The sequence below is a fragment of the Anomaloglossus baeobatrachus genome, chromosome 8 (assembly GCF_048569485.1).
Source record: "Anomaloglossus baeobatrachus isolate aAnoBae1 chromosome 8, aAnoBae1.hap1, whole genome shotgun sequence".
Classification (NCBI taxonomy): Eukaryota; Metazoa; Chordata; class Amphibia; order Anura; family Aromobatidae; genus Anomaloglossus; species Anomaloglossus baeobatrachus.
In genome coordinates this window covers 128,478,373-128,505,202 of record NC_134360.1, presented here as the reverse complement: position 1 = coordinate 128,505,202, position 26,830 = coordinate 128,478,373, and the positions used below count along the sequence as shown (strand labels likewise).

Below are 26,830 nucleotides of genomic sequence, written 5' to 3'. Positions count from 1 at the left end.
AGTCAGCAGCAGCTGCTGACTAGGTCGGATGGAAGAAAAGTGGGCCCATATAGGGCCCCCAGCATGCTCCCTTCTCACCCCACTTTTGTCGGCGGTGTTGTTAAGGTTGAGGTATCCATTGCGGGTACGGCGGCTGGAGCCCACATGCTGTTTTTCCTTCCCCATCCCCCTTAGGGCTCTGGGTGAAGTGGGATCTTATCGGTCTCCAGGCACTGAGACCGGGCTTCATCCACAACTCCTGTGGAGCCTGATGGATAGGAGCCGATACCGTTCAGGGACATGGCCCTGCATCTTAAAGGTACTCTGTATCCCTATGGGGACCGTGCACGGCATCACCTCAGCTTTGCTGGGTGTGCTAGTGCACCGGGGACCGCGGCGCTGACCGGGTCTATATGTGCCATTACACACTCAGCGTCGCTGAGTGTGTTTATATGTAAGGGCTACCGCACTGACCGCCGTTGCCACGGGACACTGCGGCGCGGCTGGGACTTGTAGTTCGCCGGGGACTTTCACGCGACCGCGCTTTTACGGCGGCCGCGTTTATTACTACAGTCACCGGCTTCATTGCGGCCTAGTTTCCCTTTTTTTCTCCCGCCCTCAGCCCTGACAGGCAGGGGAAGGGTGGGACGCTGCACGGAGCGAGCAGCAATGAGGGCTGGAGTATGATTTACATGCTCCACTCCCCTCACTGTACACAGTATGAGCGCCCGTTTCGCGCTCTTTCTAGGCCACGCCCACAGCTTCCTCAGCTCGTCAGGACGCCGCAGCCATTCCTGTCAGCTCCACCGACGCTGCAGAGAGGGACATATTCATGGGAGACCCAGACACGGTCTCTGGTGGCCTCACAACCGCTTAGGCGGCTGGTAAACAGCACATGTGGTGCTAGCCCCATGGTGCTGTATTGTATGGGTACATTATTTGTGTACTGTATATAATTTACACTGTATGAGCACAGTTCTTTCTGGCTATATACCCTATTGTGTTACTCAGGGAAAACTATAGCATGGCGCCCATAAAAGGCAGGGGTGCCAAAACACAGGCTTATTATGTTGCCTGCGCCGCATGTAAGACCCAGCTACAGGCAGGTTCCACTGACCCTCATTGTGTACAGTGTTCGACCCCTGTGACACTTCCTCAGCCGGATCCTCTGCTAAGAGGGGCCCAGGGGGAGCCACCTGTTGACACTGTCCAGGTGACGGGGACTGAGTTTGCAGCCTTTAAGGATCAACTCTCTGAGACTATGGCTAAGATACTAGAAGCCTTGCAGTCCAGACCGGTATCTCAGCAAAGGGACTCTGTTGAATCATTGTTCCCTGACCCCCCTCAGTTGGACCAACAATGTCCTCACGGGTATCTCATACATCCCAGACGGAGGGTTCGGACTTAGAACCTAGCCCCAGATCGTCTAAGCGAGCCCGCTTAGAATTTCCCTCGACATCATATTGTTTAGGGTCTCAGCGGGGGGATTCTCTGGTTGATGATGCGGAAACAGCTGATCAGGATTCTGATCCTGGGAGCGCTCTCAATCTTAATTCTCCAGACGGGGACGCCATAGTGAATGATCTTATTGCATCCATTCATCAGTTGCTGGATATTCTTCCCTCAGCCCCTCTGGCGGAGGAGTCTGATTCTCAGCAGGAGAAATTTCGCTTCAGGTTCCCCAAGCGTACACAGAGTATGTTTCTAGACCACTCTGATTTCAGAGAGGCAATCCAGAATCACCATGCTTGTCCGGATAAGCGTTTCTCTAAGCGCCTTAAGGATACACGTTATCCTTTTTCCCCGGAAGTGGTTAAAGGTTGGATTCAATGTCCCAAAGTGGATCCTCCAATCTCCAGACTGGCGGCTAGATCCATACTTGCAGTGGAAGATGGGGCCTCGCTTAAAGATGCCACTGACAGGCAGATGGAGCTCTGGATGAAATCCATCTATGAAGCTATCGGAGCTTCTTTTGCCCTAGCATTCGCTGCCGTATGGGCGCTACAAGCTATATCAGCAGGTCAAGCGAAAATTGAAGCGGCCGCGCCACAAGTGGCTTCCATTACCTCCCAGACCTCGGCAATTGCGTCTTACGCTATGAATGCTGTCCTGGACTCTGTGAGCCGTACGGCAGTTGCGACCGCCAATTCGGTAGTAGTCCGCAGGGCCTTGTGGCTACGGGAGTGGAAGGCAGATTCCGCTTCCAAAAAAGCGTTTAACCGGTTTGCCAATTTCTGGCGACAGGCTCTTTGGCGAGCGCCTGGATGAAATCATCAAACAATCCAAGGGAAAGGATACATCCTTACCCCAGCCCAAGCAGAACCTCTCCCAACAGAGGAGAGGGCAGTCGAGGTTCGGTCCTTTCGGGGCGCGGGCAGGTCCCAATTCTCCTCGTCCAAAAGGTCTCAGAAAGAACAAAGGAACTCTGATGCATGGCGGTCTAAGTCACGTCCTAAAAAGGCCATTGGGAGCACCGCTAACAAAGCGGCTGCCTCATGACTTCTACCTCCTCTAGTAGCATCCTCGGTCGGTGGCAGGCTCTCCCGCTTTTGCGACACCTGGCTGCCACAAATAAAAGACCGCTGGGTGAGAGACATTCTGTCTCACGGTTACAAGATAGAGTTCATCTCTCGTCCCCCGACTCGATTCTTCAGGTCTTCTCCGCCTCCCGAGAGAGCCGAGGCTCTTCTGCAGGCGCTGGGCACTCTGAAGGCAGAAGGAGTGGTGGTCCCTGTTCCTCTTCATCAACAGGGCCACGGTTTTTACTCCAACTTGTTTGTGGTCCCAAAGAAGGACGGGTCTTTCCGTCCTGTCCTAGACCTGAAACTTCTCAACAAACACGTAAAGACCAGGCGGTTCCGGATGGAATCCCTTCGCTCCGTCATCGCCTCAATGTCCCAAGGAGATTTCCTTGCATCGATCGATATCAAAGATGCTTATCTCCACGTTCCGATTGCCCCAGAGCACCAGCGCTTCTTGCGCTTCGCCATAGGAAACGAACACCTGCAGTTCGTGGCACTGCCATTCGGCCTGGCAACAGCCCACGGGTTTTCACCAAGGTTATGGCTACTGTAGTAGCGGTCCTCCATTCTCAGGGTCACTCGGTGATCCCGTACTTGGACGATCTGTTGATCAAGGCACCCTCTCTAGAGGCATGCCAACACAACCTCGACGCTACCCTGGAGACTCTCCAGAGTTTCGGGTGGATCATCAATTTTCCAAAGTCAAATCTGACACCGGCCCAATCGCTCACATACCTTGGCATGGAGTTTCATACCCTCTCAGCGATAGTGAAGCTTCCGCTGATCAAGCAGCGGTCACTACAGACAGGGGTACAATCTCTCCTTCAAGGCCAGTCACACCCCTTGAGGCGCCTCATGCACTTCCTGGGGAAGATGGTGGCAGCAATGGAAGCAGTCCCTTTCGCGCAGTTTCACCTGCGTCCTCTTCAATGGGACATCCTACGCAAATGGGACAGGAAGCCGACGTCCCTCGACAGGACCGTCTCCCTCTCTCAGGCGACCAAAGCTTCCCTTCGGTGGTGGCTTCTTCCCACTTCATTGTCGAAGGGGAAATCCTTCCTACCCCCATCCTGGGAAGTAGTCACGACGGACGCAAGTCTGTCAGGGTGGGGAGCGGTTTTTTCTCCACCACAGGACTCAGGGTACGTGGACCCGGCATGAGTCCTCGCTTCAGATCAATGTTCTGGAAATTCGGGCAGTGTATCTTGCCCTGAAAGCGTTCCAGCAGTGGCTGGAAGGCAAGCAGATCCGAATTCAGTCGGACAATTCTACAGCGGTGGCATACATCAACCACCAAGGCGGCACACGCAGTCGACAAGCCTTCCAGGAAGTCCGGCGGATTTTGATGTGGGTGGAAGCCACGGCCTCCACCATATCCGCAGTTCACATCCCAGGCGTGGAAAACTGGGAAGCAGATTATCTCAGTCGCCAGGGCATGGACGCAGGGGAATGGTCCCTTCACCCGGACGTGTTTCAGGAGATCTGTTGCCGCTGGGGGGTGCCGGACGTCGACCTCATGGCGTCCCGGCACAACAACAAGGTACCAACGTTCATGGCACGGTCTCAAGATCCCAGCGCTCTGGCGGCAGACGCCTTAGTTCAGGATTGGTCGCAGTTTCAGCTACCTTATGTGTTTCCTCCGCTGGCACTGTTGCCCAGAGTGTTACGCAAGATCAGGGCCGACTGCCGCCGCGCCATCCTCGTCGCTCCAGACTGGCCGAGGAGGTCGTGGTACCCGGATCTGTGGCATCTCACGGTCGGCCAACCGTGGGCACTACCAGACCGACCAGACTTGCTGTCTCAAGGGCCGTTTTTCCATCTGAATTCTGCGGCCCTCAACCTGACTAAGTGGCCATTGAGTCCTGGATCCTAGCGTCTTCAGGGTTATCTCAAGAAGTCATTGCCACTATGAGACAGGCTAGGAAACCAACGTCCGCCAAGATTTATCACAGGACGTGGAAAATTTTCCTGTCGTGGTGCTCTGCTCAGGGTTTTTCTCCCTGGCCATTTGCATTACCTACTTTTCTGTCCTTCCTTCAATCTGGACGGGAAAAGGGTTTGTCGCTCGGTTCCCTTAAGGGACAAGTTTCAGCGCTCTCTGTGTTTTTCCAGAAGCGCCTAGCCAGACTTCCACAGGTACGCACGTTCCTGCAGGGGGTTTGTCACATCGTTCCTCCTTACAAGCGGCCGTTAGAACCCTGGGATCTAAACAGGGTGCTGATGGTTCTTCAGAAACCACCATTCGAGCCAATGAGAGATATTTCTCTCTCACGCCTTTCGCAGAAAGTGGTTTTTCTAGTAGCAGTCACTTCACTTCGGAGAGTGTCTGAGCTAGCAGCGTTGTCGTGCAAAGCCCCTTTTCTGTTTTTTTCACCAGGACAAGGTGGTTCTACGTCCGGTTCCGGAGTTTCTCCCTAAGGTGGTACCCCCCTTTCATCTCAATCAGGATATTTCCTTACCCTCTATTTATCCTCATCCACTTCACCAATGTGAAAAGGATTTGCACTTGTTAGATCTGGTGAAAGCACTCAGACTCTACATTTCTCGTACGGCGCCCCTGCGCCGCTCGGATGCACTCTTTGTCTTTGTCGCTGGCCAGCGTAAAGGGTCACAGGCTTCCAAATCAACCCTGGCTCTGTGGATCAAGGAGCCAATTATCGAAGCTTACCGTTCGGCTGGGCTTCCGGTTCCCTCAGGGCTGAAGGCCCATTCTACCAGAGCCGTGGGAGCGTCCTGGGCTTTGAGGCACCAGGCTGCGGCTCAACAGGTGTGTCAGGCGGCTACCTGGTCGAGCCTGCACACCTTCACGAAGCACTATCAGGTGCATACCTATGCTGCGGCGGATGCCAGCCTAGGTGGACGAGTCCTTCAGGCGGCGGTTGCCCACCTGTAGGAAAGGGCCGTTTTACGGCTCTCTTACGAGGTATTATTTTACCCACCCAGGGACTGCTTTTGGACGTCCCAATTGTCTGGGTCTCCCAATAGAGCGAAAAAGAAGAAGGGAATTTTGTTTACTTACCGTAAATTTCTTTTCTTCTAGCTCTAATTGGGAGACCCAGCACCCGCCCCTGTTTTTTTGTGTACACATGTTGTTCATGTTGAATGGTTTCAGTTCTCCGAGTTTCCTTCGGATTGAAGTTAAACCAGTTTATAATTATTTTTTTCCTCCTTCTTGCTTTTGCACCAAAACTGAGCAGCCCGTGGGAGCACGGGGGGTGTATTGGCAGAAGGGGAGGGGCCTAACACTTTTAAGTGTAGTACTTTGTGCGGCCTCCGGAGGCATAGCCTATACACCCAATTGTCAAAAACAATTGTCTGGGTCTCCCAATTAGAGCTAGAAGAAAAGGAATTTACGGTAAGTAAACAAAATTCCCTTCTTTTTACATATTTATAACTTGGCTTAAGAGCAATGCTTTGCAAGAAGAGCAAAACACTCATATAGTGCACACTTCCGGTACTGTCTTTTTACCACGTACTGACCCGCTCTGGAGGTAACTTTCTGTACATATGTACTGTATATTGTATATACTATACCATTGTACAGTATATACTATATAGCATGTCTATCATTTTGCATTTGTGGATACACTATTGTACTTTCTTTGTGCTAACCAGTACAGCACATTGCTTGTACTGTAATTTGCCTGTGCAGTATTAATACCCCACATTTGGCATAGCTCTGCCATTATTTTGGGGAGAATAGATTTGGGGTGTGTTTTTTTGTGTCCTCTACTAGAATAAAGATTGTCATAATTATACTTCATTAATTCTCTCTATAATGTACCTCCGCATACCAACAATTCTATTGTAAGCTAACAGGCAGTTTAATTTGCTTTATAGGTTTTTTATTGTACTGTACAGTATTTTGTATCAGTGTACCATAATATTTATATGAATACAGGACATTATTTTGTATTACTGTAATAAGTTTGTATAACTAAAGTAAATATTTTTGGGTTGTGGAACAAATTGTCTGTTTCAATTACTTCCTATGGGAAAATTTGCTTTGATATAAGAGTAACTTGGTTTAAGAGCACACTCCCGGAACCAATTATACTCGTAATCCAAGGTTCCACTATATAGTATTAATCTTTTGTATCTCCAATTTACACTTTACAGTATTCTTAAAGGGGGTTGTCGGACAGTAAAACATAACTTTTTAGGCATGGATGGAATAAATGAAGCCAGAGAAAAGAGTGGTATAACTCCATTTAATTAAAACCAATAATTTTATTAAACATATTAAAATTTCACAACATTATCAATCAGCAAAATTCACAGCAGTAGATCCTCACAAAATAGGTGAACTGGTATCATAATACAACATGTAATTATAAACAGTTCATATATAAACAGGTCAGCAGCTTGACAATTATGTTATAAACAGTTAGTTATAGATTAAGTGCCAGGGAACAAGCCAGTAACAATTGGAGCTTTAAATAGTAAAACAGCTTACCAACTAGAAGGCAATCCCTGTTAATCATAAATCTGTCAATAAGCTGAACTCGTACTGACCGGTAACGTAGATACCGCAACACCTGCCTGTCCCAACGCGCGGTTCACCTTCTTCCTCAGGGGACGTATGTTGGTAAGCTGTTTTACTATTTAAAGCTCCAATGGTTACTGGCTTGTTCCCTGGCACTTAATCTATAACGAACTGTTTATAACATAATTGTCAAGCTGCTGACCTGTTTATATATGAACTGTTTATAATTACACTAGAAGGTGGCCCGATTCTACGCATCGGGTATTCTAGAATTTACGTATTGTGTAGTTCATGTATGATTTTTGTTATATATATAGATGTTGTTGTGTGTAGTTACCAAGTGTTTGTGTAGGGCGCTGTACATGTTCTGAGTGTCGCGGGGGGTGAGAGCGGTGTTGTATGTGTGTTGCGTGTGTTGCGTTGTTTGTGGAGCGCTGTGTGTCTGTAGCGTTGTGTGTGTGTGTGTGTTGTGCGGCTTGTGTGGGTGTGGTGTGTTTTGGGGGGAGGTATGTTTTGAGCAATGTGTGTGTTGTGCAGTATGTGCGTATATTTGTGTGTGCAGCGTTGTCTGTGTGTGTGGGTGTCTGTGTAGGGCGTTGTTTGTGATTCCTAGTGTGTGTGTGTTGTGCAGTGCGCGCGTGTGTGTGTGTTGGGGGGAGGTGTGCACCTCCCATCGTGCTCCATCCCCCATGCTGCGCACCCCCCATCGTGCTGCATCCCCCATGCTGCGCACTCCCAAACGTGCTCCATCCGCCATGCTGCGCACTCCCAAACGTGGTCCATCCGCCATGCTGCGCACTCCCAAACGTGCTCCATCCGCCATACTGCGCACTCCCCATCGTGCTGCATCCCCCATGCTGCGCACTCCCAAACGTGCTCCATCCGCCATGCTGCGCACTCCCCATCGTGCTCTATCCGCCATGCTGCACACTCCCAAACGTGCTCCATCCGCCATGCTGCGCACTCCCAAACGTGCTCCATCCGCCATGCTGCGCACCCCCTATCATGCTCCATCCGCCATGCTGCGCACTCCCAAACGTGCTCCACCCGCCATGCTGCGCACTCCCAAACGTGCTCCATCCGCCATGCTGCGCACTCCCAAACGTGCTCCATCCGCCATGCTGCGCACTCCCAAACGTGGTCCATCCGCCATGCTGCGCACTCCCAAACGTGCTCCATCCGCCATGCTGCGCACTCCCAAACGTGCTCCATCCGCCATACTGCGCACTCCCCATCGTGCACCATCCGGCATGCTGCGCACTCCCAAACGTGCTCCATCCGCCATGCTGCGCACTCCCAAACGTGCTCCATCCGCCATGCTGCGCACTCCCAAACGTGCTCCATCCGCCATGCTGCGCACTCCCAAACGTGCTCCATCCGCCATGCTGCGCGCTCCCAAACGTGGTCCATCCGCCATGCTGCGCACTCCCAAACGTGCTCCATCCGCCATGCTGCGCACTCCGAAACGTGCTCCATCCGCCATACTGCGCACTCCCAAACGTGCTCCATCCGCCATACTGCGCACTCCCCATCGTGCACCATCCGGCATGCTGCGCACTCCCAAACATGCTCCATCCGTCATGCTGCGCACTCCCAAACGTGCTCCATCCGTCATGCTGCGCACTCCCAAACGTGCTCCATCCGCCATGCTGCGCACTCCCAAACGTGCTCCATCCGCCATGCTGCGCACCCCCCATCATGCTCCATCCGCTTAGGAGTGCGCAGCATGCCGGATGGTGCACGATGGGGAGTGCGCAGTATGGCGGATGGAGCACGTTTGGGAGTGCGCAGCATGGCGGATGGAGCACGTTTGGGAGTGCGCAGCATGGCGGATGGACCACGTTTGGGAGTGCGCAGCATGGCGGATGGACCACGTTTGGGAGTGCGCAGCATGGCGGATGGACCACGTTTGGGAGTGCGCAGCATGGGGGATGCAGCACGATGGGGAGTGCGCAGTATGGCGGATGGAGCACGTTTGCTCAGCCTCTCTCTTTCCAGCCTCCCTCAGCATCAGCCCCCCCCTCCCAGCCTTCCCCAAGATCAGCCTCTCTGCTCCCAGCCTCCTCCAGCACGCCGTGCTCCTCTGCCGACACTCACCCACACCCGATCGCATCCACTCACCCACACAACCGATCGCATCCACTCACCCACACAACCGATCGCATCCACTCACACACACAACCGATCGCATCCACTCACACACACAACCGATCGCATCCACTCACACACACACCCGATCGCATACACTCACACACACCCGATCGCATACACTCACACACACAGACACTGACGATATTGCACATACGCGCTGATACTCACAACATCCGGGGATATCACATGCTTCTGGCCATGTGATCCTCCCGCAGGTCCTGGAAGCTCACAGCACAATATCGCCGCCGAGAAGCAAGCGATATCCCAGGATGTTGTGAGTATGTGGATGCGATGTGATGTGTGTATGTGAGTGAGTGTGATCTGATTTGTGTGTGTGTGTGTGTGTGTGCTGTTATGTTATGTATGTTCTGCAGCTGCAGGACCTTGATGTGTGGATGCGATGTGATGTGTGTGTGAGTGTGAGCCGGTGTACACTGGTAACTATGATACACATCGGGTAACTAAGGGACCTTAGTTACCCGATGTGTATAATGGTTACCAGCTTTCACGGCCTCCGTTAAGATCCCAGCATCGCAAGGTTATGTCTGGCGCTGCCGGGATCCTGACGGAGCCGGTGTAGAAGCAAGCGATATCCCAGCATGTTGTGAGTGTGTGGATGTGATGTGTGAGAGTGAGTGTGAGAGTGAGTGTGATCTGATGTGTGTGTACTCACCTGGGAATCGGAGCCCCGTGTCAGTTGGGCCACAGCGAGCGTGCATTGCGTGAGGGGGCGGGGCCTGCAGAGAGCCGGGGCGAGAGGCCAATCCGTGTGGGGGGGCGGGGCCATGGCGAGCCCAGCGGCCAATCAGCTTTGTGTCACCGTAAGGACACAATTTTGGAGCATGACAGACAGACAGACAGACAGATAGACAGACAGATAGACAGACAGACAGACAGAATAAGGCAATTATATATATAGATGTTGTATTATGATACCAGCTCACCTATTTTGTGAGGATCTACTGCTGTGAATTTTGCTGATTGATAATGTTGTGAAATTTTAATATGTTTAATAAAATTATTGGTTTTAATTGAATGGAGTTATACCACTCTTTTCTTTGTCGCTCCATTGGGAGACCCAGACAATTGGGTGTATAGCTTCTGCCTCCGGAGGCCACACAAAGTATTACACTTTAAAAGTGTAACCCCTCCCCTCTGCCTATACACCCTCCCGTGCATCACGGGCTCCTCAGTTTTATACTTTGTGTGGAAGGAGGCACACATCCACTCATGCATTCTCATATTAGTTATATCGGTTGGAAGAAAAGAGGGCCCCCACGGGGCCCCCGGCATGTTCCCTTCTCACCCCACTACGTCGGCGGTGCTGTTAAGGTTGAGGTACCCATTGCGGGTACAAAGGCCGGAGCCTCATGCCGTCTCCTTCACCATCCCTTAGCGGCTCTGGGAGAAGTGGGATCCTGAGCGGTCATCCATTTACTGGGACCGTGCTCCCTCCGCAGCCCCTGTGGGAATCTGCCGGACAGGAGTCTATTCATCCTCAGGGACCGGGCCCTGCATCTCTAAGGTACTCTGTGTCCCCATGGGGACTGTGCATGGAGCGCCTTCTTCCCGGACGCTGCAGCAGCTGCTGATTTGTGAAGACCGGCGGACTTCCGCGCCGACCGCGCCTGCTTGTCGGCCGCGGTCTTAAATTTAGTCCCCGGCTTCATCGCGGCCTAGTAGCAAAGCTCCCGCCCCCGGGCCTGCCTGTCAGGGGTAAGGGCGGGACTGCCGACCTGACGTCGGATGTGAGGGCCGGAGCATCCTGTATGTTTCCTCCCATCCCTCACTGATCACTGTGGGGACCCCAGATTCCCGCACTTTCCTAGCGCCGCCCACGGCTCCACTCCTCCCCTGAGAGCTCCGGCAGCCATTTTTTTGGCATTCTGCCGGTGGAGGATTATCAGGAAAGAGCTCTGCAACTCTGGGAGACCTAAGGCAGGGAATCTGGAGGACACACACTCCGCTTTTTAGCGGTCGGTAAGCCACACCGGTCACCCGGTGCTGGTCCCCTTAGGGTGCCGGAATAGATACGTATTCTATATATATATATTTCTGTTCGGTCGGGCTGTATACCCTTTCCCATATACCCTCAGTGATCACTCTCCTAGGAGACAACAGCATGTCGTCCACAAGGAGCAAGGGTGCTAAGGCACAGGGTTTTTTTGTGACCTGTACCTCTTGTGTGGCTATGTTACCTGCGGGTTCCACCTACCCTCACTGCGAGCAATGCTCGACCCCTGTTTTGCTTGCTCAGCCGGAGCCTCGGTCACTAGTGGGCCCCTCGGCTCAGGTAGACCCCCCTGCTCCCCCTGTCCAGGCGGCAGGGACAGAGTTTGCCGTTTTTGCTGAGAAACTCTGAGTCACTTTCACAATCCATGGCTCAGTCTATGGACAAATGGTCTGCCAAGCTGCTAGAAGCTTTGCAGTCCAGACCGGTCCTTACACAGGCCTCGGGCCCTGTTGGATCGTCGCCTCCAGGCCCCTCTCGGTCCGCGCCGCAGCGCGCTCCCAGGGGGGGGCCCTAGGTCTCACGTGGAGGACTCCGGCCCGGACCACAGTCCCAGACCGGCTAAGCGGGCTCGCTGGGAATCTTCCCTGACTTCTTCACGCTGCTCGGGTTCCCAGCTTGAGGACTCTCTGGAGGACGAGGCGGACGTCGCAGCTCAGGGCTCTGACCCTGACGTTGCTCTCAATCTTGATACACCTGAAGGGGACGCCTTAGTAAATGATCTTATCTCGTCCATCAACCAGGTGTTAGATCTATCTCCCCCGCCTCCACCTGTAGAGGAGTTGACTTCTCAGCAGGAGAAACACCAGTTTCGGTTCCCTAAACGTACACTGAGTGAGTTTTTCGATCACTCTAACTTCAGAGATGCTGTCCAGAAGCCCAGAGCGGTTCCGGACAAGCGGTTTACTAAGCGCCTTACTGACACACGTTACCCCTTCCCCTCTGACGTAGTTAAGGGTTGGGCTCAATGTCCCAAGGTGGATCCTCCAGTCTCAAGATTGGCGGCTAGATCTGTGGTATCGGTTGCAGATGGCTCATCGCTGAAAGATGCCACTGACAGGCAGATAGAGCTCCTGGTGAAATCCATCTATGATGGGCGCGTCTTTTGCCCCGGCTTTTGCAGCCGTGTGGGCACTCCAAGCTATCTCAGCTTGTCTGGCTGAGATTAATGCGGTCACACGTAATTCTGCTCCGCAGGTTGCGTTTTTGACTTCTCAGGCGTCAGCTTTTTCTTCCTACGCCATGAACGCAGTCCTAGACTCTGCTAGCCGTACAGCGGTGGCATCCGCTAATTCTGTGGCAGTCCGCAGGGCCATGTGGCTGCGCGAATGGAATGCAGACTCGGCTTCCAAGAGGTTCTTAACCGGTTTGCCGTTTTCTGGCGACCGATTGTTTGGCGAACGATTGGATGAGATTATTAAGGAATCCAAGGGAAAGGACTCCTCTTTACCCCAGTCCAAACCGAAGAGACCACAGCAACGGAAAATACAATCGAGGTTTCGGTCCTTTCGTCCCTCCGCCAAGTCCCAATCCTCTTCGTCCAGCAGGCCGGAGAAAGGCCAGAGGAACTCCTATGCGTGGCGGTCTAAGTCACGCCCCCAAAAAGCCGCCGGAGGCAATGCCTCCAAGGCGGCCTCTTCATGACTCTCGGCATCCCCGAACCGCATCCTCGGTCGGTGGCAGGCTCTCCCGCTTTTGCGACGCCTGGTGGCCACATGTCCAAGACTGATGGGTGAGAGACATTCTGTCTCACGGTTACAGGATAGAGTTCAGCTCTCGTCCCCCGACTCATTTCTTCAGAACCTCTCCGCCCCCCGCTCGGGCCGACGCACTTTTTCAGGCAATGGACGCTCTGAAGACAGAAGGAGTTGTGATCCCCGTTCCCCCTCAGGAACATGGTCGCGGCTTTTACTCCAACTTGTTCGTGGTGCCAAAGAAGGACGGATCATTCCGTCCCGTTCTGGACCTCAAACTACTCAACAGACATGTGAGCACCAGACTGTTTCGGATGGAATCTCTCCGCTCGGTCATCGCATCAATGTCACATGGAGACTTCCTAGCATCGATCGACATCAAGGATGCTTATCTCCATGTGCCGATCGCACCCGAACATCAACGCGTCTTGCGTTTCGCCATCGGGGACGAACACCTTCAGTTCGTGGCATTGCCTTTTGGCCTGGCGACAGCCCCACGGGTGTTCACCAAGGTCATGGCATCCGTTGTGGCGGTCCTACACTCTCAGGGCCACTCGGTGATTCCCAACTTAGACGATCTCCTAGTCAGGGCACCTTCTCAGGTGGCGTGTCAACACAGCCTTACCGTCGCTCTGGCGACTCTCCAGCAGTTCGGGTGGATCATCAACTTCCCAAAATCCAAGTTGACACCGACCCAATCACTGACTTACCTCGGGATGGAGTTTCATACACAGTCAGCGGTAGTCAAGCTACCGCTGGACAAACAGCTTTCTCTGCAGGCAGGGGTGCAGTCTCTTCTTCGGGGTCAGTCACACCCCTTGAGGCGCCTCATGCACTTCCTGGGGAAGATGGTGGCAGCGATGGAGGCAGTGCCCTTCGCGCAATTCCATCTGCGGCCACTCCAATGGGACATTCTCCGCAAATGGGACAGGAGGTCGACTTCCCTCGACAGGAACGTCGCTCTTTCCCTTGCAACCAAGACGTCTCTTCAGTGGTGGCTCCTTCCCAATTCTCTATCGCAAGGAAAATCCTTCCTACCCCCAACCTGGGCTGTGGTCACCACGGACGCGAGCCTGTCAGGGTGGGGAGCAGTTTTCCTCCACCACAGGGCTCAGGGAACCTGGACTCCGGTAGAGTCTTCCCTTCAGATCAATGTTCTGGAGATAAGGGCAGTGTATCTAGCCCTATTGGCTTTCCATCAGTGGCTGGAGGGCAGACAGATCCGTATACAGTCTGACAACGCCACTGCCGTCGCATACATCAACCACCAGGGTGGCACGCGCAGTCGTCATGCCTTCCAGGAAGTCAGGCGGATTCTGCAGTGGGTGGAAGCCACAGCCTCCACGATCTCCGCAGTTCACATCCCGGGCGTAGAAAACTGGGAAGCAGATTTTCTCAGTCGTCAGGGCATGGACGCGGGGGAATGGTCTCTTCACCCAGACGTGTTTCGAGAGATCTGTCGCCACTGGGGAGCGCCGGACGTCGATCTCATGGCGTCACGGCACAACAACAAAGTCCCGGCATTCATGGCCCGGTCTCAAGATCACAGAGCTCTGGCGGCGGACGCATTAGTTCAGGATTGGTCGCAGTTTCGACTGCCTTGTGTATTTCCTCCTCTGGCGATGCTGCCCAGAGTGTTGCGCAAGATCAGGTCAGACTGTCGTCGCGCCATTCTCGTCGCTCCAGATTGGCCGAGGCGGTCGTGGTACCCGGATCTGTGGCATCTCACGGTGGGTCAACCGTGGGTGCTTCCAGACCGCCCAGACTTGCTGTCACAAGGGCTGTTTTTCCATCTGAATTCTGCGGCCCTCAACCTGACTGTGTGGCCATTGAGTCCTGGCTCCTAGCGTCTTCAGGGTTATCTCAGGATGTCATTGCCACCATGAGACAAGCCAGGAAGCCAACGTCCGCCAAGATCTATTACAGGTCTTGGCAAATCTTCTTTTCCTGGTGCTCTGATAATGGTTTTACTCCCTGGCCTTTTGCCTTACCCACTTTTCTTTCATTCCTTCAATCCGGAATGGACAAGGGTTTGTCACTCGGCTCTCTCAAGGGACAAGTATCGGCGCTCTCCATATTTTTTCAAAAGCGTCTGGCCAGGCTTCCGCAGGTCCGCACGTTCCTGCAGGGAGTTTGCCACATAGTCCCACCTTACAAGCGTCCGCTGGAACCCTGGGACCTTAACAGGGTGCTAACGGCTCTTCAGAAACCACCTTTCGAGCCGCTGCGGGATGTCTCTTTATCACATCTTTCGCAGAAGGTGGCATTTCTAGTGGCAATTACATCACTCCGAAGAGTGTCGGAGCTTGCAGCGCTGTCATGCAAAGCCCCCTTCCTGGTTTTTCACCAGGATAAGGTGGTTCTGCGTCCTGTTCCGGAATTTCTCCCTAAGGTGGTATCTCCTTTTCATCTCAATCAGGATATCTCCTTACCTTCATTTTGCCCTAATCCAATTCACCAATGTGAAAAGGATTTGCACTCATTAGATCTAGTGAGAGCACTCCGGTTCTACGTGTCTCGCACGGCGCCCCTGCGCCGTTCAGATGCGCTCTTTGTCCTTGTCGCTGGCCAGCGTAAGGGTTCGCAGGCTTCCAAGTCAACCTTGGCTCGGTGGATCAAGGAACCGATTCTTGAAGCCTACCGTTCTTCTGGGCTTCCGCTTCCTTCGGGGCTGAAAGCCCATTCTACCAGATCCGTGGGTGCGTCCTGGGCATTGCGGCACCGGGCTACGGCTCAGCAGGTGTGTCAGGCAGCTACCTGGTCTAGTCTGCACACTTTCACGAAACACTATCAGGTGCATACCTATGCTTCGGCAGACGCCAGTCTAGGTAGGCGAGTCCTTCAGGCGGCGGTTGCCCACCTGTAAGAGGGGGTCGTTTCGGCTCTTTTTATCGAGGTATTCTTTTACCCACCCAGGGACTGCTTTTGGACGTCCCAATTGTCTGGGTCTCCCAATGGAGCGACAAAGAAGAAGGGAATTTTGTTTACTTACCGTAAATTCCTTTTCTTCTAGCTCCTATTGGGAGACCCAGCACCCGCCCCTGTTCCCTTCGGGCTGGTTGTTCTTTTGTGTACACATGTTGTTCATGTTGAATTGTTCTTTTGGTTCATGGTTTTCAGTTCTCCGAACATCCTTCGGATTGAATTTACCTTAGACCAATTTATAAGTTTCCTCCTTCCTGCTTTTGCACCAAAACTGAGGAGCCCGTGATGCACGGGAGGGTGTATAGGCAGAGGGGAGGGGTTACACTTTTAAAGTGTAATACTTTGTGTGGCCTCCGGAGGCAGAAGCTATACACCCAATTGTCTGGGTCTCCCAATAGGAGCTAGAAGAAAAGGAATTTACGGTAAGTAAACAAAATTCCCTTCTTCTCTGGCTTCATATATTGCATAAGTGGTTGTCCAACACGAGTTGTTTGGATTGGGATGGATGGAATAAAGATAAACCTTCCTGCACCTCGTGAATCCAGCACAGGCTGCCCTGGAGGTCTGCGGGGTCTACATTAGCGGTATCTGCTACCTTCAGAAGTCACAATACCGGTGCAGCCTGTAATTGGCTCCTGCAGTCAAGTGACTAGAAGCTGGTCTACAGATGGTTCTGACACGCCCTACTGGTCACCTGACCAATACAGCCAATTACAAGCTGGGGAAAAGAAAAGTGTTATGGGTTTCAAACAATGGCAACACAAACTAAATTTTATAGTTTTGTTTTTTTTAGATTTATTTTCACACATAGAGTATAAAAAATAATCTAAACTGTATAAGGTTGTTCTATCCGCACAATCGTTCTGACCTGGAGAATCATGTTGTCAGGGCAGTTTTACTTCACCGTGAACACCTTAGAATAGAACTCAACAGTTATGAAGCTGCAGGTTTGTCACGATTTCACTGCACTTGGAGTTTTTCTGTACATTGAATGATAAAATGCATGGTCTAATCCAAACTATAGCTATACGGCCATGTAGACGAGAGTATTAAGCGGTCTTAGGGCTTGGCAGAGGAGGAGGAATATATAACAAAACTTGGTTGTGGCGGAAAAGGTTAATTATTATAATTTGGTGCTGAAAGTATAATTTCACTATTGTAGAGCGTCAAGAGGAGAAGCTGAAGAATAATAATCGGGACTTGTCTATGGTGAGTAGCCTTCCCTACAGGCGGTAGTGCTCATTAGTTGGGGCTGGGTTGTGGTGTCTGCCAGTTTTGTGCAGCTCTGTAGCTTTCCCTTGTGCTCTTCATACTATTAAATTCAGTCTTTGAGTCCTATTTTAATCCTATTCCAGTTTTGACATACATGTAGGTACCTGAAACTTAATGATACAGGTTGACTAGAAAGTTTGGAAGAATGGGAGAATTTTGTCTTTAAAAAAAGATTTTTTTTTTTTTTTATTAACAAAAATATAGAATATTTTTTATTTTAACTCCTTAATGATCACTGATACTCAATTTTATGGCACTTAAGAGGCTAATTCCTTAGTGCCACGTTTTTACAATGCTAAGGATTAACCGATATATATGTGGTTTCCACATTAAGGCTAGACCGCACTTTGCATTCTCCTACTTGCAGTTCTAAACGCACATTTTGGGCTTAAATTATTTGACCAAAGTTGCCTTTTTCAGAACTTTAGCGCTGAAAACGCATGCGTATATACCGCCTTTTAGATGCGTTTTCAGCGCTTTTTACCTGCTTTTCCCCTTGCATTTTGACAAATGCGTTTTGAACATCAAGACACTGCTAAATAAAGATTAAATAGTCAAACAGACTGAAAAAAGAGAAAAAAATAAGAAACAGATATAATTTATAAATTAACAATGAAATTTGTTAAATTTCTTGAAAATATAGCGGATTAATAAAATTTATTGCAAAAAAAGCAATAGAAACATAATTATCACTAATTTAATTGTCGGACTATGTGTGTGTGGAAAAGGACATATTATTCCATTATTTTAATGTGTGAAAAGCATGCGTTTTTGAAGTTAAAAACGCAGTGTTTCTGCACCTAAAAAGCATGTAAAACGCTGGAATTTTGATGTTTGTTGCTTTTTGCTACTTCTCATTGACTTCAATGTTATCAAAACGCACCCAAAATGGCAAAAACAATTGACATGCTGCTTCTTTGAACGCATGTTTTTGCCACAAAATATGCAAATTAAACGCAGCGTTTAGAAACGCAAAGTGCGGTCTGAAAATCAACATTACCATAGACTTTGCTGTAAAACTAAAACGCATGCCTTTTGGCATGAAAAAGGTGCAGTTTGAAAACGGACCTAAAAAGCAGCTGAAACGCAGGTGGAAACGCAAAGTGCGGTCTTAGCTTAAAGGTAACAAGATCGAAGAGCATAAAAAGCAAACCAGATGAAATCTTTTCCAAATGCACTGGCCCCAGTCTGCCTAATCCGGAGATAGCATCCACATGTTTGTCAAGTGTGGAACGGGAAAAGACCCACTTTACATTTTACAGGGCACGTGTCTCCAGAAACAAACTGGTCACAGTGTATGGGCACTGATCTGGTGTCATTTTCTAGTAAAGGAGTGGAAACAAGAGAGTGAAAACACCTGTGGGAAAAAAATCACTACAGCCATAGATGAAATCATTGTGCGGGTGTAGTTTCCAAAATGCCATCACTTTGAGGGGGGATTTCTGCATTTCGGGCACCTTAGGCGCTTTGTAAATGTCACCCCCAAACTATTCCAGGAAAGTCTGCTCTCCGAAAGCCAAATGGCGCTCCTTCCCTCTAAGTCTTAACGTGCGGCCAAACAGTTTCCAATGACTTGTGGGACGTTGCCATCTTCAGAAGAAACTGCGTAACAAACACTGGAGTACATTTTCTCCTATTACCCCTTGCAAGAATTAAAACTTAGAGGAAAAAATAGCATATTTAGGGTAGAAAAATGTAATTTTTTTTGTATTCAATGCTCAATCTTTAGAAAATTCTTTAAGGACCTGTGGGTTAATGCTCGCCAAACTCCTAGATGAATTTGCCAAATGGGATCACGTGTGAGAAGTGGTTTCTACTTCTTTCACATCTGAGACCCTGAAAATGTGACATGGTATCTTTATTTCATTGCAGACAAATTTTCACTCCAAATATTAAATAGTTCTCCTTCCCATACGAGCCCTCCGTATGCCCAAACAGCAGTTTTTGACTATATGTAAGGTATTGCAGGGTTTCATAGTCGTGGCTCATGGTATTGGCAGCATGCTATCACATGAACATCTATGATATGGAAATGGCAGCAATTAAGCTATCCTAAAGCTGGGTTCACACATAGCGACAGCGACAACGACGTCGCTGTTATGTCACCATTTTCTGTGACGCAACAGCGACCTAGTAAGTCGCTGTTATGATCGCTGCTTAGCTGTCAAACACAGCAGACGCAGCAGCGATCATAACAACACGCGTCGCTGTGGAAGCCATGCTGCACTTGGTAACTAAGGTAAATATCGGGTAACCATTACCCGATATTTACCTTGGTTACCAGCGCACATGCTTAGCGCTGGCTCCCTGCTCTCCTAGCCAGGGTACACATTGGGTTAATTTCCCGATGTGTACTCCGGCTACGTGTGCAGGGAGCCAGCGCTAAGCGGTGTGCTCTCACGCTGCCAGTGCCGGCTCCCTGCTCACGTAGCTGGAGTACACATCGGGTTAATTACCTGATGTGTACTCATCAGGTAATTAACCCGATGTGTACTCCAGCTACGTGTGCAGGGAGCCGGCACTGGCAGTGTGAGAGCGGCGGTGCTAGTAACTAATGTAAATATCGGGTAACCAAGGAAAGGGCTTCTTGGTTACCCGATGTTTACTGTGGTTACAGCTTACCGCAGGCTGCCAGACGCCGGCTCCCTGCTCGCTTCAGTTCGTCGCTCTCTCGCTGTCACACACAGCAATGTGTGCTCTTCACAGCGGGAGAGCAACGAGCAAAAAATGAAGCAGGACATTCAGCGATGAGCGGCAACCTCACAGCAGGGGCCAGGTCGTTGCTGGATGTCACACACAGCGACAGGACGTCGCTGCTACGTCACAGAAAATGGTGACGTAGCAGCGACGTCGTTGTCGCCGTCGCTATGTGTGACACCACCTTTGGACGTAGCTTCATCCTTATTACACCAGAAACGTGTCTCCAAGTAAGTGCAAGATACAAGTGTGGTTTGGAAATGGCAGAATCACAACAGTAAACTAAGGGCATAAAAGCATAGTCAGTTCTGGAGCCGTACTCTTGGTAGACCATAAATGAAGTCCATGTGGGTAAATGATCCCTACATGTTTTTACAATTATAGACCAGCTTCTTGAGATCACCTTTAATGAAGTCAGTCATTAATGTTTTTTCATTAAGTCTGTGTGTGGTGAGTGTGTTAATATCAAGCCATTTTCTCAGGGATCCAGCGCCGTTCCGCTGCTCTTCTCAGTGATGTCACCGCTCTTCAGACTATTGAGCTCACTCTGAGCTCTGTTCATGAGCCGGAAGTCTCTGTTAGGCTGGTTTCTGGTTTCAGACATACGTGTTTAATCAGGTGCCAGTCAAACGCATGGTTATGGTCATACGTGTCTCATACGTGTGGCATACGTGTGTCACACGTGTTTGCATACGTGCGACACGTACCGGGTAAAACACGTGTCTCTGTAATGAAAAGATGTTCTATATTTACCTGTATCCAGCGCTGCTGTCTCTGGCTCTGCTGCGTCCCGCTCCTGATCCCCGCTCATTATTTTCATTGATTATTCACTGCCTGAGGATCTGGAAGCCGGAACATTGCGGGGACAGGCTGGGTACAGCACAGCTGAGGACCGCATCGCTGGGGACATCACCGGGGACATCGCCGGTGACAGGTGAGTATACAGCAGTTTTTGCAGTGACATCCAGGGACTCATCAAGGTACCCAATGAACTCTCATGAACCCCTGGAAGTCACCATCGTGACACTCGCTGTAACGCACTTGTCGCAGGGGTGTCATCAGGAGGTCATCAGAGTTCATTGGGAAATCCGATGACCTCTTGGACGTCCCTGCACACACACTGCTGGCAGGATACTCGCCTGTCACTAGCACTGTCCCCAGCCATGCTGTCCTCGGCGGTGCTGTCTCCTTCGCTGTCGCCGCAATGCCCCTGCTCTCAGCTGCTCACTGCGGTGAATAATCAATGAAAATAATGAGCTGGGGTCAGGAGTGGGAGGCAGCAGAGTCGGCAACAAAATCGCTGGATACAGATAAATATAGATTTTTTATTTATTTTTTTTTTTTATTTAAAAACCTGTGTTTTCTCCGGTACGTGTCACACTGATGTCACACGGATCACATCAGAGTGCGGTCCATGTGACATCCGTTCTGCTGGAAAAAACGGGCACAACTCCATGTGCAATAGCGGGGGCAATAGAAAAAAGGGGCGTGCACACTAACTTGAGAGTGAGGTGCTAGTGAATGGGGGGACCCCTTTAGTACACGTATAGAAGTACACTGCACACTCAATTAAGCAAATAATGTGTCAATTTATTGAAAGTTCAAAAAAGACATGCAAAGGAAAATGAACTAAAAAGACAGAAAATTGCTCTGACGTTGCGGCCACAGGCCTTGTTCACAGAGTCTGCTGTGAAGATAAGTTGTAAACAAAAACATATAAATTACAAAGTTTGTTCAAACAGAAAATTCACCCGCGACACTTAAACACAGGGGGTTGCTGACCACGCAAGCGCGTTAGGTCACCTCCCCTCCTAATCCGCTACCACTACGCATGCACGGGATGCTAATGGCCCGATCATACGGGGGCGAACCAAGTGGGCCTGTGACGTCATTTCCCCTCCCATCTGTCTTTACATTTAAAGCGCCATGACACAGCTGATAGCAGCCGTCCCATACAGCCAAGGCACGTGATTGCCGGCGTCCACACAGGCTCAGGTAAGATTACATCCTCCAGATTTCCTTATCCTTTCCATGTACTGGACTGATTTTCTTATTCCTATTCTATATACAGATAATATGCCCTAGGCGTTCCTGATACCCCATTCATACTATGTATGCAATCCCTCTACTACCCTATTGCTACAGGTAACTTCTTTATCTACCTTCATTTCTATTTCAATGTGTATATTCTCTCTGGTATTTCTGGTTCCATATCAATATCCTTATATTTTTCTAGCATTCTCCCTGGAATTCAGAACTATTAGTGACAGGTAGTATACCTGATTTACTCCAACACTCTATTCCTCATAGCTGAATCACCATTTTTCCTCCTATACTTTATGCTGATACCGGTTGTTCTACCCCCCTTTTCCACTCTCCAATGCCTTCTTCCCATTTCAATACACTTGCTAATTCGCCTGTGGCAGACATAACCTGTATTTTATTATGCATATGTATACCTTTCAAAAAAATCACCCTCGATATCTATGTTCACCTCTGTACAATTTTGTTAAATCAATAGCGGGGCACACGGTCCGTGTGAAAACATGACCGTGTGAGAGTGCACAATAGGGTAACATGGGTATGTGTGGCATCCGTGTTAAAAACGTATGTCACACGTACCTAAAACACGGACGTCTGAAACCAGCCTTACAGTGTAGATCTATGGAGACTCTTTCTGCGCAGTGTGACCGGGAGAGTACAAAGAGCGGAGATATTGCTGAGAAGAGGAACAGAATGGCTCTGGATTCCTGAGAAGGTGGAGATGATTATACCATACACAGATTTACTGAAAAAAACCCAAAAACTTCATGGGAGGGTTTCTCTAAGGACAAAGTAGGGATTTAAAATGAAAGGACTTGACTTTATATGATGAGAAATGGAGTATCCTCTGCTGAGATTGACCTGCTGGGACAGTATTACTCCTGAGAAGGCCAGTGCTGGTGACATCTTTGCAATAGCTGTACAGTATTTAATAGGCCATACATTGCATAGCTCCTTGTTTTGCAGGCGTTCTCTGCTTCTTGTACAGTTGCTGGCTTTATAAGTGTTCCTTGTTTGGTCTCTCGTAGGTACGAATGAAGTCAATGTTTGCGATTGGTTTTTGCTTCACCGCTTTGATGGGCATGTTCAATTCTATGTAAGTCATATAATTCATTGCTACACTTAATATTCCACATGTTTTATTTTTCATATATGGAAAGATTTTTCTACCACTCTTCTATCCTTCATCAGATGGATATGGGAATCAAAAGATTGTATACAAGCGTATACTGCAATGTGCTCACATGCGTCTATTGTCTATGCACAAGGCGATTTGTATGCCAATTTATGATGAATTGGCTGTACGGTAATGGTGTATCTCTTCTTTTTTTTTTTTTTTTTTTTTTAATATTGATTTGTCAAAAATTCAAAGTAAACTGGCTAGCGCTTTATATTTTTTATATATTTATCAAATCCCAATTGTGCACATAGACTAATGGACAAGAGTTGATTTGCTGTTTAAGAATTGTAGATCCAGTGGTTGACGTTGAGCCGAAATACGAAGGACTGCTGATAAGTCTTTGGCTTACCCAGAAAGAAACAAGATAGGATGATGAAACTTTACATTTATTCCACATACTCTCCTTTGATGTCAACACACTTTCATCAGTATTCCAAATTCTGTAAGCCTAGCAAAAAAAGAAGTATTTCAGTTGTGCCTTAAACCAGGCATCCGTAGCAGCCATGGCATCAGAAATGGTGTAAAATGTGGTACCCTTGAGGTGTTTCTTCAGGTTTGGAAACAGATGATAGTCGGAGGGAGCTAGATCTGATGGATAAGGTGGGTGGCCAACCAGCTGGAAGCCCAGCTCTGCCAGTTTTGCCGTGGTCGCTTGTGCAGTGTGCGCGAAGGCGTTGTCTTGCAGGAACAAGATTCATTTGGACAGCTTGCTGTACATTTGGCCTTCAGAGCTGCCTTCAATTGGTCCAAAAGTTCATTGTAATACCTTGCATTGATGGTGGAACCCTTTTTAAGGTCGTCCACTAGCAGCACACCCTTCTTATCTCAGGACACAGACGCCATCATCTTAGTGGCTGATTTTTTGCACCCTGAACTTCGCTGGATGAGAAGAAACACTGTGCCTCCACTCTTTTGACTGCTCCTTGTTTTCAGGGTCATACAAATAAATCCAGGCCTCATCCATAGGGACCAGTCGATCCAGGAAGTTTTTATCAGTCTGGAAACGCTGACAAATGGACTGGGACATTTTCACTCGCAAGCTTCTGTGATCTGTTGTCAATCATTTGGAGACCCACTTTGCAGATAGATTTCTCATGTCCAAATGTTCATGGATAATGACAAACACGTTCTTAGAAATCTCCATGATGTCTGCTATCTCTTTAGCTGAAATTCGTCGATTCTCCAGTATGAGGTTGTGCACAGCATCGACAATCAACGGAACAACCACTCTCGGTTGTGCAGGACGTTCCTCATCGTTGGTGCTGAAGTGGCTCGTTTTAAATTTGGCAACTTAGTTCTTAACTGTAGACTATGAAAGGCATTAATCCCCCAATGACTGCAACATATCACCATGAATATCCTTTGCGGATTTTCCTTGCAGAAACAAGAATTTTATCATTCCTCTGCTCTCGGTTGCTGTGAATATCGCATTAGACTCTGCCATTTTATTTTCCCGCGTGCGTAGAACACTGTTGCCATAAGCAACAAACACAAAATTTTAAAAACATATATTAGACACATAAGGCTTTCATGTGATGCAACATTCGTTACCATAGAAACAAAAGAAGATCACAAAGCCAAAAACTTATCAGCAGCCACTTGTATTTGGCCTGTGAGGGTTGGTAAAGTATATTTTGTACTAGTGATGTCTGATTCCCACTTTTCTGCACTGGCCATTAATTCTTCCCTGCACTGTTCTTCCCTTTTGAGAAATCTTGGCAAACTGTTTCTCTGTTTTGCGTCCCCTCTGTATCCGGTGAGATAGAAAAGAGCAGCACAGGGATTCTGCTCTACAGATGCCATCATAAGCTGTGTCTCCCATTAGTAGGCCCTTTTTTATTACACAAAGCTGGCAGTAAGTCTTCCTTGACATAAACTAGAGAAAAGAGAAAAGTCTAATTTTATAGTAAAAAAAAAAGGGGTGGGTGTTCGGTGGCAGGATTCGGTATTCAATTTGTTACCCCTCTGAGCACGGTAAGAGTTTTGTATGTTAGAGCGCCCACTAAACAGGGTCATCCTTTTTTTCTTTGCTGCACTGTTGTTGTTTGCAAATGTAGTAAATTTTCCCTTCTGCAAATGTGGGCCTTTCATCCACAGGCTTCCCAAAAACTCTTCTCCTCTTCTCCCAGGGTAATACAGAAGGACTTCATCACAAAAAATCCCTCTCCATGTCACAGTTGGTTGTGCAGGTTAATAGAATATTTCAATTTATGGTTGTGATTATGAAGCCACATCTTGTCATCTGTCTACCTGCTCGAGTGACTCTGACCCACCACGAGGGAAACTGTGTGGCAGACCCCAAAAATGCCGCAGGGAATGTTTGTCACTCCTCTACCTTCCTTTCAGATGCCTGTTTTATCAGGTCTCCTCTCCAAACACCCCACTATCCTGCGGTGACATTTTTTAAACCAAATAAGGTTTGAGTTATAAAATATTACATACAGTATTTTCTGGCGTATAAGACAACTGGTTGTATAAGACGACCCCCAACTTTTCCACTTAAAATATTGACTTTGGGATATGCCGTGTATATATATATATATATATATATATATATATATATATATATATATATATATATATATATATATATATATATATATATATATACATATACGTATACACATACGTATATATATATATATATATAAGCCGACCTGAGTAATGTGCCCATTGTTTAGTAATGTCCCCTGCAGTAATGTGCCCATTGTGCAGTAATGTCCCCTGTAGTAATGTGCCCATTGTTTAGTAATGTTCCCTGTAGTAATGAGCCCATTGTTTAGTAATGTGCCCATCCTTGTCCCCCTTGTAGTAATGAGCCCATTGTTTAGTAATGTCTTTTTAGCGGTCCCTTTCTTGTCCCCTATTATGTTGTTGTTTACACATAATAAACATTTTTCTCACCTGTCCTCGGTTTCCAGGTGTCCTCAGCTGCTTCTTGTAGACCGCAAGGTACATAGACCCCTGCGTGATAGCGTCCAATGCATGGGGCTGCTGTCTGCCATCATGGCTTTACTGCAGTTGAATGCTTTGCGGTACCGTAAAACATTCAACTGCAGTAAAGCTCTGATAGCAGCAGCCCAGTGTATGGGATGCGATCATGGAGGAGTGCCTCTTGCGGACCGCAGGCCCATAGACCTCTCCATGATTGCGTCTTGTATACAGGGCTGCTGTCAGCGCTTTCCTGCAGTTGAACACTTTACGGTACCGCAAAGTATTCTACTGCCGTAAAGCCATGACTGCAGCGGCGGAGGCCCTGTGTACAAGATGCTATTGATGCACCCAGGGCTAGTGGGGTACTCGGTCCCTGGCCTTGAATCACGGGGACGTGTCATGGGTATGGCCGGCTTAAAAAAGGGGGTAAAGGAGAATGAAAATAAAAATGTTTTTCGTGACGCCACTTGCAGTATGCAGCTATAAAGGGAAAGCCGCTGCTGCAAAATCTCACTGCTGGGACTGGTGGTATTAAGCAGCTTGGATGTTATGGCCCTCCGCAAGTAGAGCTAATCCCCAGGGGACAATGATGGTGGTTGTAGTATGATGAAAGTTGGTGATGCAGAGGTGTAGGAAGAATTCAGTCAACAAAGGGGCAGCGGTTTAACTTTTCTTTACTCACTGGTTCTGAGTAGCTGCAACCCGGCTGGTGCTGGTCTCTACCAATCTGGGCCTCAGGTAATCCGGTATTCCCTTGATCCCAGTGCCAGTGTGGTGACCTGGTGAGCTTTACTTCCATGCACCAGACTGCAGTTGGTGGGTCCCCATGGCCTGAAGTGTTCTGAGGTCCCCTCCTGTTGTCACAGTCCTGGCCCGTATAGCAGGCAGCTTGAAACTCTTTTGAGTTGGACCTCTGTCCCACTTCCCGGGTTCCCT

At 49.1% G+C, this 26,830-nt stretch overlaps 1 protein-coding gene across 1 annotated transcript in view; it reads left to right on the top strand.

Moving 5' to 3' along the window:
• Positions 1 to 26,830, top strand: part of TMCO1 (transmembrane and coiled-coil domains 1) — a 38,641-nt gene that overhangs the window by 2,160 nt on the left and 9,651 nt on the right. Inside the window, exons 2-3 of the mRNA XM_075322106.1 lie at positions 16,931 to 16,977; positions 22,809 to 22,876. Coding sequence (XP_075178221.1) covers positions 16,931 to 16,977; positions 22,809 to 22,876 — 115 coding nt within the window. The remainder of the gene's footprint in view (positions 1 to 16,930; positions 16,978 to 22,808; positions 22,877 to 26,830) is intronic.